The sequence below is a fragment of the Vanessa tameamea genome, chromosome 6 (genome assembly GCF_037043105.1).
Source record: "Vanessa tameamea isolate UH-Manoa-2023 chromosome 6, ilVanTame1 primary haplotype, whole genome shotgun sequence".
In the NCBI taxonomy this organism is placed as follows: Eukaryota; Metazoa; Arthropoda; class Insecta; order Lepidoptera; family Nymphalidae; genus Vanessa; species Vanessa tameamea.
Genome location: NC_087314.1, coordinates 9,604,587 through 9,619,311, shown reverse-complemented (window position 1 = coordinate 9,619,311; position 14,725 = coordinate 9,604,587). Strand labels below are relative to the sequence as shown.

Sequence of the window (14,725 nt, the reverse complement as noted above, 5' to 3'; positions counted from 1 at the left end):
TCAAACATTGATTAATTATACAAAACTTAATACATAATTTATTCTATTTTATATAAATAAAAAACTACATAATGCGAAGTCCTAGAAACATTAATAAAGGACAATTTAAGTAACGACTCTTTTACCTGTAATATATGTTTAATTACCAAGATCGTGAAATTACATTAAATAATGATGAATTATAAGAATGATTTGTAAGAATAAATATAATTTGGAATTATTGCTATCTTTGGTTTTATTTTAGTTACTTTTTTTGCATAACATATCAAATTGTTTTGTCTAGAAAAAAAAAACGAATACCCTTTTGCATTATTTTAATTAAATTTTTAAAAAACACTACATATCAATAAACATATTGCGGAAAAAATAAATAATTACTTTGTTTTAAAACTTTATTGGTCGGTGTTACTGACATCTGTGTTGAGATCATAGACAATTTCATTCTTTATTTTGATTAATTTCAGAATTACACCATAGATAAAGATATAAACTAAAATTGAAGTTTGAAGCAGAAGTAATAAGAAAATAACCTCACTACAGAAAATAGAAACTAAATGGGGAAATATATTTTCTTCTATTTGTGACTTTGAATTTTGTAAGAAATGAATTTTACTTTGTTTAGAAGTGTTTTGCGAAACGTTACCTCAGTAACATACCGATCAAATAAAGTATTCAGTCTTTGCGGATTGCCACAGGTTCCGAGAACCATACACACGACATGTAAACAGTACGATTTAATGGAATTTTTTGACGAGAAAAAGAATTGGAATGAATCAAATATACGAGTGGGAAGATCTTGGAAGTTAGACGAACTAAGAATAAAATCCAATGGAGATTTACATAAATTATGGTATGTCTTGTTAAAAGAACGTAATATGCTCTACACTATGGAACATGAGTGTAATGAAAATGTTAAACTTTTTCCTAACCCAGAGAGGATTGATAAAGTGCAAGAATCAATGGACAACATAGAAACAGTTATACGAGAGCGAAACATAGCCTATTATAAATTAGAAACTGGAGAAACTGGTGAACGTTCCGTAGATGAAGTAGTAAACCTATTGGGATTAAATGAAAAATATCAAAAGCAAGAATACTATTTACCAAAGTTTATGAATACACGTTGGGTTCGATCATATTTTGAACATGGATATATAAACAGCTTAGCAGTGAAGAAATTCTATAGATTATATAAAGAAAAGTTATATAATATAGAGAGAAAAGCACGAAATAGAGATTTTAGTCATGTTCAACATTTACTAAAACGTTTCCCAGATATGGATATGGAAAAATTAAAAGCTGAATATCCAAATGTAGACATAGAGAAAGCAAAACGCTCTAAAAAAGCAAGAGGCCATTATATGCCAAAATATTAATTTGATTTATATATTTTTCAGAATTAAATATTCTGAGCTGATTCTGTTTGCTTTTGTAAAATCTATTAAACCTCAGAATCATAAAATAAAGACGGAACTAACCGTTATTCAGAATTAAAAATGTTTAGTTTAAACTATATCATGTCAATAAAATTAACTGATCCTGTGTATTCTTTACATTTTGTCCAGCATTCCCCTATTCTCCCTAATTTAAAGTAAATAAAAAAATTTGTGTCTGTATATAATAGTCTTTTTTAGCATTGACGTAGATATTCTATTTCAAACTAGCACCTATTGCTTGAAATTGCATATAATCATTTTATAGGAAGTTACGAGTAATTTATTGATATTCATTTAAGCTCAATATCTACTGTGACTGCAAGAGTTTTAATTAAGTATTCAACAGATTAAATAATATTAAGAGCATTAACTCATGTAGATAAATTAAGGAAGGTAAACTAGAGGATTCGTCACTTGTCCCACTAAACACTGCGCTTATACGCACTATCGGTGTAAATAAATGATTGGAAGCAAGTCTATAAGTAAACCATCGAGTCTTACAGTTTATCTTGAGAATGCCACGGGCGTTTGTTCTGAATACCTATGGAGCGTAGAAGTTAGGAGATAACTAAATCTTTGTTTCTTAAAGTGTCTGCCCAAGCAGGGCCGGATCAACCATACGACATACATCTATTTACTACCATACGATCTATATAATACTAAGCATACATAGGGATAGAGTGACAGCGGGAAGCGACTATTTTATACTATGTAGTGACTTATTACATTTAATGACTATTACGAAGACTTCTAAAGAAAACAGACATGAACATCAATTGTATAAATTTAATTAAAAATGTAAAAAAATATAAGAATAAAAGTAATAATTTTCACATCATTATATTGTTAGTTAACATCATTTTGTGTACCTGATTTTAGTTAAGTACAAATATAATAATAAAAATAAGCTATTGACTAACGTCATCGGTAACGCGACTTAGATATTACTAATATAAATAACAAGATACCGCATGTCTTTGGAAATATTTTGTACATTGTGAGTACCTGCTAGAATTTTTAAGTTCGGCACTTTCTCTGGTGTTCTTCTCCAGTTTTGCTTAGCAAATATTGGTAAAATCCTCATAGAATCGATATTTCTACACCATATGCGAGAAGCTTAAATAATGTATCTCTCACAGGTTTAAACTATTTAGGCTCTTCAATTAAATCAAATGTAAAAAGTCGTTCAAAAACTTTAAATTGTTCTGGTAGCCTATTGTTTTTTTTTAAATCATTTAAAATTAAAATAACTTTTGGTAACAGCTGATAAATATTTTTATAGATCTTTATGAGTTCTGGTGTAATGTAATATTCAGATATCTGTTTTCTCTCCAAAACAATTTCAGAATTATTCATTTTTTCTAGAGTTGCATTAACATTTTGAACATTATATGACTCTAGATAAGCATTAAGACTTATATACAAGGCACTTATAATAATATCTTGGTTAATTTCACTTTCATCAGGAGATTGAAATTTAGGGTAACTCATATTGTTGTTAGACATAACACTTTTATTTTTACAAATTTTAGATAAATGATTCATAATATTTTTTGGTGTACTTTCCACTATATTCAACCTTTTTAGTAAATTTTCAGAATCACTTTTTGGAAAATCTTTCCATTTTGACGTTTCTAAAAATGTTATTAATATATTCATTATATCCTCTTCAACATAATTAAGATATTTCTTACAATACAAAAAACCTACTTCGCGCTTCATATAATTTGGATGTATTTTTGACAGTATCTTGATAATAGACTCATGTGGAAGATCTGAAAGAAAGAAGTTTTAATTGAAAGTAAATTCTTCTAACCACGAAAACAGCGCTTTCCATTATTAGGTACATGGGGTCCCCTGTTTTTAATGGGTAGTAATAGTCTTGTTTCACATATGTATGAATAGACTTGAATTGAATAGACTTAAGTATGGAAGAGGTTAAATTTATGTACAGTTTCAGCAAGTATATATCAACATAATTACAATATGAGAAAACAAACATATTTCCGATTTTTAATATTTGTTGAAAATTATTACAATATTTAGCTATTTAATTAATTTCAATCGATTTTGCAACATTGAGTGAATATCCATATGCAGAAAGTTGTTATTGTATGTGAGAGTGGCAAAAATAAATTTAAAGATTTGGAGTAGCCTAGATAGCATAATCCGTCCATTCAAGAATGCTCCAAGTTAAAGAAGTTTGCAGGTGGCTGATTAAATAATCTAAAAAAGTTTAAATCTCTTTAAGATTTTGACTTTAAACAATTTATTTTTTTATACATTTTATAGCTTTTAGTAAGTTGAGAAAGGTTGTCTTTAATTGAAATATTATATATTGAATAAAAGTTCAAAAGAAACAAAAATATATAACTTTTATGTGTGCTAAAAATAGTATCTTATCGTTCATTATGTTATTTTAATAATTCAAGGTAACATAAACACATTCTACTATTTTCATCATTTACTAAAAATTTAAATAATGTTGTAAAGTGTACCTCACCTATCAATAAACTTCCTGTTTACACCATCCCACTTTTAAATATATTTGGCAAAGCAACTCAAGCATACATTTAATTCAAATGAAATCTATATATAAAAAAAGGATTTTTTGTTATACCTGAGATTACAGTATTTATTTCTTCTGCAAAGTTATTTCCAAATAATCCGAGATGTGAAAAGTTACAATTTCTGTTATAGGCAGTGTACATATGAGTTTCAATCGCAACATTTAACCAAATCTAAAAAAATAAAAGATTATGAACACAAAACATTGTACATCTTATAATATAAATGATTTATTGTAATTAAAAATAAATTGAATTTGAAACAAAGAAATAAATAAATTATAAAGAAGTAACAAATAATGTGTAAAGAAAATCAATTATTGACTGACAAAAATATAACATTAATAATTTTTAAAGATATAAAAGTAGCCTAAAATAAAGTCTTTAATCATTTATATTTGAATAGATTCTCACTTACACTCATAATTTTAATATGTTCTGCAGGGTAATTGAGATGCACAAAATAAGCAAATAATTTTATTATTTGCTTAGATATTTTCTGAACTTGGTAGAACGGGGAAACAGGCAGAAATAAATTATGCATCAGAATGTTTTGTCTTAATTCTCTGAAAATGTAAAAACATAAATTAATTCTATATAATAATGCTACCATAAACTAAATTATCCAACTTGCAGAAGCCTAATAATACTTTATTTAAAATTATATTAAGCATTGTTAGGCTATTCAATGTGGAGTTACACTAAATAGCTCTTATTTGTAAAAATTAATAAAATTATCTTGAATGCCAAGCTTGTATGGGAATTATGTTGAATTTGCCCAGTTTTTTTATTATATGCTTGAGGAACTCCAAATTTTCTCACATTGATTTATAAAAAGTATTTTTAATGCAAGACTTACCATCAAAACTATTGGAAGATTTTATTAACTTCTGCTTGTGTTAAATTTTAAAATTATATTGATACCTATCAAAACCTTTATATACTTTATATAAACAGAACATATTTTGTTTATTTTTTACTTCCGAAGTTCTGCAGCAGTGCTAAGTTATACTTAGTTCTATAAGTCACCAAAATAAAGTTTGATAAAATTATTATTTTTTACATTAATTACAAACAAACACTTCTCAGAATATAAGTAATAATAAGTTACTAAAATTAAATTCTATGATGATTTAAGTCACTTATAGAAGTTTATTCAACTCATTGGTTACAACTAACTTTTTTTAATAGTAATACGACTGATGTCATTCATAGTCTGCTTGATAGAATATCTTTACTACCATCCATAGATATTAGCCTTATCATAAATATAAGCTATTCCTAAAACTACAAACTACTACTGTTATATTTCTTGTGCCTGTGATAACATTGCCTTTGCAACTTAAACAGCAATCCAAAATATTGCTGTTTGACAGTAGATTAATCAATGAGTAAAAAAATCACCAGTAAGTTTTTAAATACCTTGATCTTAAGATAAAAAGATTAAATTGTATCAATTCTATCGTACTATGTAGAACTGCCATCAATCTTTCTATTCTTTCGGTTCTTTCTAGTAGTTCATACATCTCAAGATATTCTTTTTCATAATGCAATCCCTTAAGACTTCCTTTTAAATTGTCTGGAATTATATTGTCTTTGTTAACTAGAGGGCCATCTTTGCTTTCTGAACTTATTTCATACTCTAATCTATTTAAGCAATATTCTATAATTCCTTTATCACAGCCATGGTCATTCCTTGTAGAATGTTTCTTGTTATTTGTATTAGATGCTGAGGTCATTGGACCCATTAAAAAACTATTGTAAAGGGACAATATATCATCATGCAAGCCACAAGGAGGATGCATTCGAAAATGCAATGCAAGCACTTGTTCACATTTGCTTATGAGATGAGTAATGGAGTACTTTGAAGACACATCTTCATGCGCATTCTGGAAATATAAGGAAACTTATATTTAATTTACAAGATCTCTTTAAAATAATTGTATATTGCATCACATTTACAAACAAATAGTAGAAATATTTACCAGCATGATTTCCACAATATCTCTAAGAACATTTGCAGTTAGATATTGCTTTGGTGTTATGCATAGATAACTTATGTCCAAAGCCTCATACCACATATTATCAGAAATTTCTGTTTGAATTGAATTGATGACTCTGGGTGATATTTGTTGTATCTGTAATTTCTATTAAAATATTATTTATAGCGCAATAAAAAATATGCACTATGTCACTATCGACAAAATATTAAATATTTTTATTTAATTTCTTTTTAATGTTATTAATGTCTATCTTGTCGGCATACTTACTTTTTTTGAATAATGTTTGCAATTAAAATTTGTTGAACAATTCGGCAAAAACAATATTTGCAAGCGTTCTGTGTAATTCAGATAGGCTTTTTCAGATTCAAGCTCACACGCTCTAACAAAGTTTTTTTTATGTTTTCTGGATATATCTCCTTTTTTCATTATAATACGAGAACAACCAGGAACTTCATGTTTATCCTCTTTGGAAGCCATATTTACGATAACTATATGTTTAACTCACAAAACCACTAATGTGATACAACGATTATGAACGATATCTCATATTGAACTATTTATACGTTATAGTGTTGTGTTAGTGTGTATATACGCAATTCAATTTTAATAAACATTTAAAACAAAATATATATAACAATTCTTAAGTTACAAGAAAAATATTTACTTTATTATTTAAAATTGCTTAGTAAATAGTTTAGACTTTAAAAATAACATAACTTTGTATAAAATAAATTTGTTTTTGTTAGAGTATGTTAGTTTTTATATTTCCAATTCGGAAATTTCAAGACTAAATATGACATGACATCTTGTTTCACACCAGTAAAGATTATCGTTACTAACCATAGATACTAGAGTACATAGACAGTTGGTACTACATTTTGTCTCGTAGTGTAACGGATAAATAACTAAATCTGAATAATAAAAAAAAACCTAAAACGATTTCGCGAATGTGGAAATTTACTGAATTTAACTCTGCTGTAACTCAACGTTAACTATTTATTCTATTCTAAAATTATTTTTATAGAAGTTGAAGGAAATTTTATTATTTATAATTTTTTTGATTGCGTCATTGGTTTCGTGAATCGCGGCTGAATATTATAAGGCCGCAGATCCTGATATAATGGGATCAAACACCTATTCAGGTCGTAAAAAAGTAATTGGCTTTTTTAGTCGAAAATTTACACAAGCAGCCCAGAGAAATCGGAATTTGGAAGTATACACTATCGTACTTTGGAAGGCACGTAAAGGCGTGGTCCTGCTCCCGAACTATTTCCGGTCATATCGGATTTGCCATTGAATCGGATTATGAGAGTGAGGGATAGAGGGTGCGTCTATGTTTGCGCTCACACACTGACGGAGCCTCTGTGTGGGAGCGTAAAGTTACTCTATCTAATTAGTGCACTAGAATATTTCCTGCATAGATTGCTAGTCTCTCTTGAGTCTTGAGTTTGATCGCGGTGGCCATCGGCCAATATGACATTATTATTAGTAACTACATTTAATGTAAATGGCGATGAAAAATATATTTTCGTAAAACATTGTTTATGGTAACGGTGTATATACTAAACTATTTATTCTACTAAATTTGAACTCTCGTAGATGATTCAGTGTGAGTTAGAAACTACCCAGGACCTCGGGCTAGAAGGAAACTTCAATGAAATTAGTATAAGATCAATAACAATACACTGTTATATTTAAAAAACTGTGGAGAATTGAAGAAGAATGCAGTTTTGTTTATATAATTATTTAATTTATGTAACAAGCTATAATAATGTATTATACATATTGTTATTACAAATGCAGATCCTAATATAGTTTTACAGTTATTTAATTTAGTTACAATTTTTGAGTTATTCTATAACTAAAAATTATGCCAGCTAGACTCAGCGTGACAATTTGGGATAAAATAACGATTGAAAAATCAATGTAATATAAATTAGAATAATTTATATTATTTAAAATTAATACTTAGGTGCCACTGACGATTAAATGATTTTATATTTAATAATTTAGAACACCGTTCGCCAGGCCGGTGTCAACTAAGTTTTTATAAAAATCAAAATGGGTACATCACCAAATTTCCAGTGGATAATGCTAATATTTAAGGGAACAGGCATGCTATCCTTGGAGTAGCACCAGCGGGAATCTAGACACACTCAACTAGTAAACTGCAGCCGTCCACACTTAATATTTCAGCTTTAAATTTCTAATCCATGTGGTAGGTATAAAAAAAACCTTCTTGAAATCCTGCTCACTTTAAATGACGATTCCAATTTCCTACTGGCCATACCGGTGATACTATCACTATCAAAATACCTTAAATTAAAAATAAATTATATCTATATTTAAATCAAAGAAATAATTATTTAATTTAATAGAAGCCAATTAAAAGGCAAAATCTGTCATAATAAATTCCCAACCATTTTCATACAAATACTAACCTTCATATTGGATGACAGCTAATAAATTGATCTGAAACGGTGTAAAATTACTTTTAAACAAATAAAGCAAACGAATTAGACTGTAAAATCTAATTATAATAATTATTTCACTGAACCCTTAAAATAAATCTAATTTATTTTAATATGTAAATTTTAAGAAAGTCGCACCACCACTATGTGGAGCTTTTGCCAACGGTTTTTCGGAACTAATACGATTTGGTTTCAAGAGAAGAGCCTTCTCGTTTCTTAAAGGCCGATGACGCTACTGCAACCCTTCCTTTGTTAGTGATGTTCATGAACAGTGTAACTTTCCCTAAAAATAAGAAAAAGACAAGCAATACTCAGTATTGTTGTGTTCCGGTTTGAAGGATGAGTGAGCCAGTGTTATTATTACATGCACAAGGTATCAATGGTTGCTAGGCGTTGGTAGGCAGATAAAAACCCCGGTGCGGTGTTGCATTGTGATAAAATTAGGCCTCTGCCCCCACTTTTCATGTAGTTTGCGTTCATTATTAATTTATTAACATGCTATTTACAAAAAACAGTTTTTTACGTAAATTAACTAAAAAACAGCTTTCTAATTACATTCACAATTAGTAACTCATTTCGTGAAATGAGTTACTTTTTTATATTTGGTCCCTTGGTGTCCTCAGCTTATGGAGTACCTAATCTTCTTACCACTGCAAGGAAGATATAATCATTAGCTACCAAGGCTGGTGGCACATAAACGATGTCAGGAATACAGCGGTTAATTTCTCAGAGCGTTGGTGACCATTCAACATCCGGTGACACATATAAATATATAAAATATATGATAATATCCTAATATAAAATAAATAAATAGGAATAGGCCAATAGAAAAAAATTACGAAATAAGTTTTTCTAAATGAAAATAATTGAAATGATGTAACTACTCTTAACATATACTCTGGAATCTCCTTGATTATTAATTAAAATAAAATAACCTAAGTTTCATAAGACAAACGTGTAATATGTATTTACACTTTTATACACATTTGTTTACGGGTTATTAGAAAGTAGTAAAAATTAAACATAAATTATTTTCTGACAGTAAATCTATAATTAAATTCATGTGGTCAAAGGAATAACGAAAATAAGCCTATTCAAAATGCTTCTATACGCAATAAAGTGTTTATATTGTAATCACACGGCCTACCTTCAGCTAAATATTGAAAAATATTGATTCATAGTTTGCCGCAACCGACAAAATAAGTTCGTGATTACCCTAACTTTCTTAAATAACGCTCTGGGTATAAAACCACAATATCGGTAGAGAAGGCACCAGTCCCGCAGGCAACGGTGCAGACAATCCTAACAGCTGTTAATGACAAACAAAATGTCATTCATATTTAAGGTAACACATGAAACTTTAATTATTGGATATATAACTTAGTACTTATAACATTCTTGTTTTGTAATGGGTATATTTATTTAATGCATTATATTTTAAATATTAATGGCATAGAATTTATTAATTTTCAATTTTCATTGCCACTTCTTGGGAAATACCTCGCGCCAAATGACCGTGAATGTCACTGTTTTCTCTTGGTGTTAATGTTAACACCAATGAACTTTATACATAATCGCTTGTAAATTGAAAATAAAACAAATATATATTTAGTTTTGCAAATTAATCTTTAAAAATAATAATCTTTTCGTTTTGTTTCCAGACGTTCACGTTGGTAGCAGTAGCGACAGTAGTTTCTTCGAGTCATGCTCCAGGGGGTTTCTCTTATAATCGTTTCAGCGGTCCAGTTAGTGGAAAGATAACCGAAGTTCAAGTTCCCCCAGCACACGGTATTCCTGCTCAACAACATGCGGATTACGGATATGATCATAAAGCTGGAAAAATTGATCCCGAAACAGCTAAATATGATCGTTTGAAAACAGTTGATTACAAAGTTAGTATCTTTTCGTATATTTAATATTAATTCATTCGTCGTCATTATGTACATGTGTTTTAATTGGTTATTTAAATAATATGAAACAGGCTAAACCCGATTATCACTTCGCTTATGGAGTTCAAGATCCCCACAGTGGAAATCAACAAGACCATAAGGAATATCGCGACGGAGATGTTGTTCACGGCGAATACTCTCTGGTTGAGCCTGATGGTTCGATTCGTCTCGTACGATACACCGCCGACCCTAAGAATGGTTTCCAGGTATTTGAATTACAAATATATTGTTGTTTTTGATTTGATTGAAACATTTAATTTAGCGCTGTAAAGTAATTTGATCATACAGAAATTAATATGGGAATATCCCGGGGGAACTCTATCTAATTTAGAAATAACCGAACTCAAGGTATTGTGCAGTGTTGTATTGACGTTTATTGGAGCATCTATTTGACGATAAAAAGGCTGTAGTATGAAATACTTTTACTTAGACCGTTTAAAAATACGCTTTTTTTGGTTTTGTTTATGTATATGAATATGTTTTTTGTTTTCAGGCTGTTGTACATAAGAAGCCCGGTGGTCAACCTAACGCACCAGTTCATTATGCTCAACAGCATCAAAACGAAGATGACTCAGGAGAATATTAGTCATTTAAACTGTATAATAGTTACAATTTGTAAGAGTAGTACTAGATTTTGTTTTAATATTTATTTTGCTGTAAATGTTGGCTGAATAAAAACAGTATATAAAATCACTGAATTTATTTTTATTTAATTTCATTGTTATATATTCTTGTATATATTTAACAATAAATTATGTACGTCATTTATTAAATATCTTCTTAAAAGTGTCCACGGAGAAAGGAAAAACAATTGTGTGTGTTTTCTCGCCGGCAATAGTATTCAGTGACTGCAAATATCTGAGCTGAAATTATAATGAAAATGAAGAAAACGCAGGAAACTTTCAATTATGCTAATTTACCACTTAAGATTTTCGAACGAAACGGAAGGATTTTGGTCATTATTTAAACACTGAAACTGTAATAATCACAAGCCTATTAAATTTCATATTTTAATTACCAACTGTGATTATTTTAAATCATAATTATATGTATTTTAGTTTTTATGATAACTAACATTACAAACAACTTTTAGTTATATTTAATTGTTGTGTGTTAGCAAGACATGATATGAATACTGATTTTAGTAATATTTTTTTGAGTACATTATTTCTAAAAATCGTTATGTAACAACCTAAAAAAGTGCCACTATTCGGCAAAGGCCTTCTCTCCGCTTGAGGAAAAGACCTGTAAGTTATTCCACTTAGATGCTCCCACACGTGAATTGGTAGCAATGTTGGATTATTATAGTGAATTTCCTTACTGCAGACTTTTCTAATATTGAAAATAACGACCACATTCTTTTATCAACAGGTTATTTGGTGTGGTCAAACTTGATTTCACATTAATATCTAATGTAATGTATACATTTATGAAAACTAAAATGTTACATACGTTTTACTTTTCATAAACGTATTAATAAAGGTAAATACCTAGAAAGTAAATGTCTATTAAAACAATGAGATTGTGTAAATATGTTTTGGATATTAATATTAAGTATTGGTCGTTACATGGTATTACATTATTTTAAAAGTTATCAACCACGGAATGAAATTGTTGTGGTCACAAAAATAGATAATACTACACACTAAAAAGTACTAACATCTTGCTTGCATTTAAATGAAAGTGAGTTAGTGACGCTTTCATGATTCATAATCAACCGATCATCATGGCTTATTGCATACACGTTATCAACAAATCCCTTTAGATTCGAGCAAAGCCGCGGCAAGATATTAGTCTTAGTAAATTCATTATAGCTGAGCGTGGTTCTTTGGGGAAATAAACGTTCCTAAATTTTTTTAATAGGCCTTACGTATAGAGTAATAAAAGATTGATTCTTCTTGGTTAATTGGAACCACCGTTGTTTGTTTTATTTATAAATATTTTCCCTGTGTCTCTTTTAAAGCAATGAATCCAATCCAATAACCGTTTTGTGTAACAATACTTTACTCTTTTTTGTTCCACGAACCTGCATGCATATTGGATTGTCCATTAGAATACCCGTAGCTAGTTCAAGGTTCTTGGTCGATTCGATTTCGGCCTTTGCAACAATAATTTTAGCATTTGCCAATCTCGTCGATTCAGCTTCTACCGCCATCGCTTTTTGCAATTGAATGGGCAGACGAATATCTTTACTGAATTATTAAACTTTCTATGAAAATCATTAGTGACTTGTTATATTATTACTTTTTTATAATGTGACGGACGGTCAATAAGCTACCTGATGGTAAGTGATCACCACCGCCCATAGACGTTGTTGCTATAGGAAATATTAACCATTCCTTAAATGGCTGATGTGATGCCAGCCTTTAGAACTAAGTTGTTATGTCCCTTGAGCCTGTGATTGCCTGATAAGTGGGTGGTACTACACAGACGAACTTGCACAGAACATGTAAATTGAACTTATTTTTTAGTTATAATATCAAACGTATGTTTTGAAATTTTTCGTAAAAAAAATTTGAAACATACATATGTCATTTGTTAAGGGCTTGAAAATGTGTATCTTAAATATCTTATGTAAGTATGTATGTTATATTAAATATCTAGACTAAGACTACGTTCGTTACTTAATAACATACAGAAAGGCTATTTCTTTAAGTATTGAAGCATCTTCTATTGGTACTGATAAATTATAATTTATAACTGTAAATTATTATACAAAGTACATTTCAACTCTGACGATCTGGATTCCCCAATCTCTGATTATATTTTTCATGAGTTCAAATACTTGGTGACTCACGGCTGGTCTGTTTGCTAACACTTCTGATAGCTTTCTTGTTCCAAGTGCATTACGAAGTGTTGTTGCAGCTAGGTAGTGGGTTGACAGTCTAAATTTAATGTTTTTTGCATTAAATTAGCAATATCACGTGCCAGTTTCAATATTAAGTATAATTATAAATATAAATTTACTAATTTAACCTGATCAAATCGAATATATCGGATTATTCCAATACGATTGCTCCGTTCACATGTTTCCGTCAGGTTACACTATTGATTTATAATAAACTGATGGTGTATCATTTCATATCACTACATAGGATAAAACAAAATCGCTTCCCGCTGTCTGTCTGTCCCTGTGTATGCTTAGATATATGTATATATATATATATATATATATATATCTAAGCATATAATATATATATATATATATATATATATATATTTGATGCGGTTTTTTTAATAAGTAGTGATTCAAGAGGAAGGTTTATATGTATAACACATGCATAATATAGTAGATAAACACTGATCATTGTAGAGGTTTCTAATGTGATGTCGTAAATAATTTACATTACACATTTTTTGCGCCTACATTGCAAACACTGGCTGGCTATTTGTACAATAAAATAAAGTAATAACAGCCTGTAAATATTCCACTTTTGTGTAAAAAAATCTGCTATTAAGATATAAAATATTAAGCGTAATTTTCTTCTGTCTGTCTTTGTGTTAATTAGATATACATGTTCCAGTTTATTTTTCCTCGTTTTTAGGTTACGTCACAATTTTTTCTTTTACTGTCGAGAGTGCGATAAACTTTAAACACGGCTTAACACTTAAAATACTAATTAGTGCATTAAGACTTTAAAAAAGGTTGCAAGTCTAAGTTAAATTCTACGTGAAAGTCTATATCTAACATGTACATTGTAAAAACTGATTTACTTGTAATCGGTTACACTTAAAACAGCTAGAACAGGATCTGTTATTTTGTAAAATACAACGGCATCCACGGATACGGTGAGCGAGTCTTTAGTTAAGACCTGGAAGTAAAAAATATTTTTAATATCAAAATAAAGTTTTAGAAAAAATCGTGTAAGAAAAAGCAAATCACATCTTGCGGTGGAACAGAATAAACAAATGTTCGCAAATCTATGAATTTTATAGTATCAACACAAGGTAAATAGAAGATAAGGCCTGGACCATAGGCGCGATTTTTATGTACTTTGCCATTTCGCAATATTACTGCTCTTTCAAATTGACGGACGACCTAGAAAACGATTTAAATTGTTAGTGAAGGTTTTATTAACTTCAATAAAGTTCAATTATAAGCTATTAATAAACAAACCACAAAAATACAGAAGAGAGATAGAGGTAAAGTTAGTATGACAAGCATAATTGATATTAGCACCAGCACTTTTTCAATGAGCTTGTCATCTTCTGAAAACATACGTAATTATTTGTTAAATATATGCAATTTATAATGAAATAGCTTAAGTTGGATTTGTGAAATTAATTTGTATTATGATG

The 14,725-nt window shown here is 29.4% G+C and overlaps 4 protein-coding genes across 4 annotated transcripts; 2 read left to right on the top strand and 2 right to left on the bottom strand.

The window, feature by feature from the left end:
• The first annotated feature begins 479 nt into the window (after positions 1–479).
• Positions 480–1,546, top strand: LOC113393498 (large ribosomal subunit protein uL29m). Its single transcript, XM_026630406.2, has one exon. The coding sequence runs from the start codon at positions 603–605 to the stop codon at positions 1,374–1,376; it is 774 nt and encodes a 257-aa protein (XP_026486191.2). The 5' UTR covers positions 480–602; the 3' UTR covers positions 1,377–1,546.
• Positions 1,547–2,204: 658 nt separating this feature from the next.
• On the bottom strand, positions 2,205–6,608 carry LOC113393496 (uncharacterized). The gene is made up of 6 exons (XM_026630398.2): positions 6,274–6,608; positions 5,989–6,150; positions 5,426–5,892; positions 4,422–4,569; positions 4,057–4,177; positions 2,205–3,211 (listed from the first exon to the last, which is right to left on the bottom strand). Exons 1-6 carry the CDS (start codon positions 6,481–6,483, stop codon positions 2,583–2,585), a joined length of 1,737 nt encoding a protein of 578 aa, XP_026486183.2. The 5' UTR covers positions 6,484–6,608; the 3' UTR covers positions 2,205–2,582.
• Positions 6,609–9,661: 3,053 nt separating this feature from the next.
• On the top strand, positions 9,662–11,110 carry LOC113393500 (cuticle protein 21-like). The gene is made up of 4 exons (XM_026630408.2): positions 9,662–9,822; positions 10,139–10,369; positions 10,459–10,632; positions 10,920–11,110. The coding sequence occupies exons 1-4, from the start codon at positions 9,793–9,795 to the stop codon at positions 11,010–11,012; spliced, it is 528 nt and encodes a 175-aa protein (XP_026486193.1). The 5' UTR covers positions 9,662–9,792; the 3' UTR covers positions 11,013–11,110.
• LOC135193318 (stomatin-like protein 3) lies at positions 11,110–14,630 on the bottom strand. The gene is made up of 6 exons (XM_064215151.1): positions 14,544–14,630; positions 14,310–14,465; positions 14,141–14,238; positions 13,150–13,311; positions 12,453–12,618; positions 11,110–11,289 (listed from the first exon to the last, which is right to left on the bottom strand). The coding sequence occupies exons 1-6, from the start codon at positions 14,589–14,591 to the stop codon at positions 11,188–11,190; spliced, it is 732 nt and encodes a 243-aa protein (XP_064071221.1). The 5' UTR covers positions 14,592–14,630; the 3' UTR covers positions 11,110–11,187.
• Positions 14,631–14,725: the final 95 nt, after the last annotated feature.

Coding starts and splice junctions, on each gene's coding strand:
- LOC113393498 (XM_026630406.2), top strand. CDS start 603: ATGAATTTTACTTTGTTTAGAAGTGTTTTGCGAAACGTTACCTCAGTA.
- LOC113393496 (XM_026630398.2), bottom strand. CDS start 6,483: ATGGCTTCCAAAGAGGATAAACATGAAGTTCCTGGTTGTTCTCGTATT. Junction 6,151..6,273: donor GCAAACATTATTCAAAAAAA/GTAAGTATGCCG, acceptor ATATTTTAATAG/AAATTACAGATACAACAAAT. Junction 4,178..4,421: donor AACATATTAAAATTATGAGT/GTAAGTGAGAAT, acceptor TTATTTTTTTAG/ATTTGGTTAAATGTTGCGAT.
- LOC113393500 (XM_026630408.2), top strand. CDS start 9,793: ATGACAAACAAAATGTCATTCATATTTAAG. Junction 9,823..10,138: donor AAATGTCATTCATATTTAAG/GTAACACATGAA, acceptor TTTTGTTTCCAG/ACGTTCACGTTGGTAGCAGT. Junction 10,633..10,919: donor ACCCTAAGAATGGTTTCCAG/GTATTTGAATTA, acceptor TTTTGTTTTCAG/GCTGTTGTACATAAGAAGCC.
- LOC135193318 (XM_064215151.1), bottom strand. CDS start 14,591: ATGCTTGTCATACTAACTTTACCTCTATCTCTCTTCTGTATTTTTGTG. Junction 14,239..14,309: donor ATTCTGTTCCACCGCAAGAT/GTGATTTGCTTT, acceptor TTTTACTTCCAG/GTCTTAACTAAAGACTCGCT. Junction 13,312..14,140: donor TTAAGTGTAACCGATTACAA/GTAAATCAGTTT, acceptor CATTAAATTTAG/ACTGTCAACCCACTACCTAG.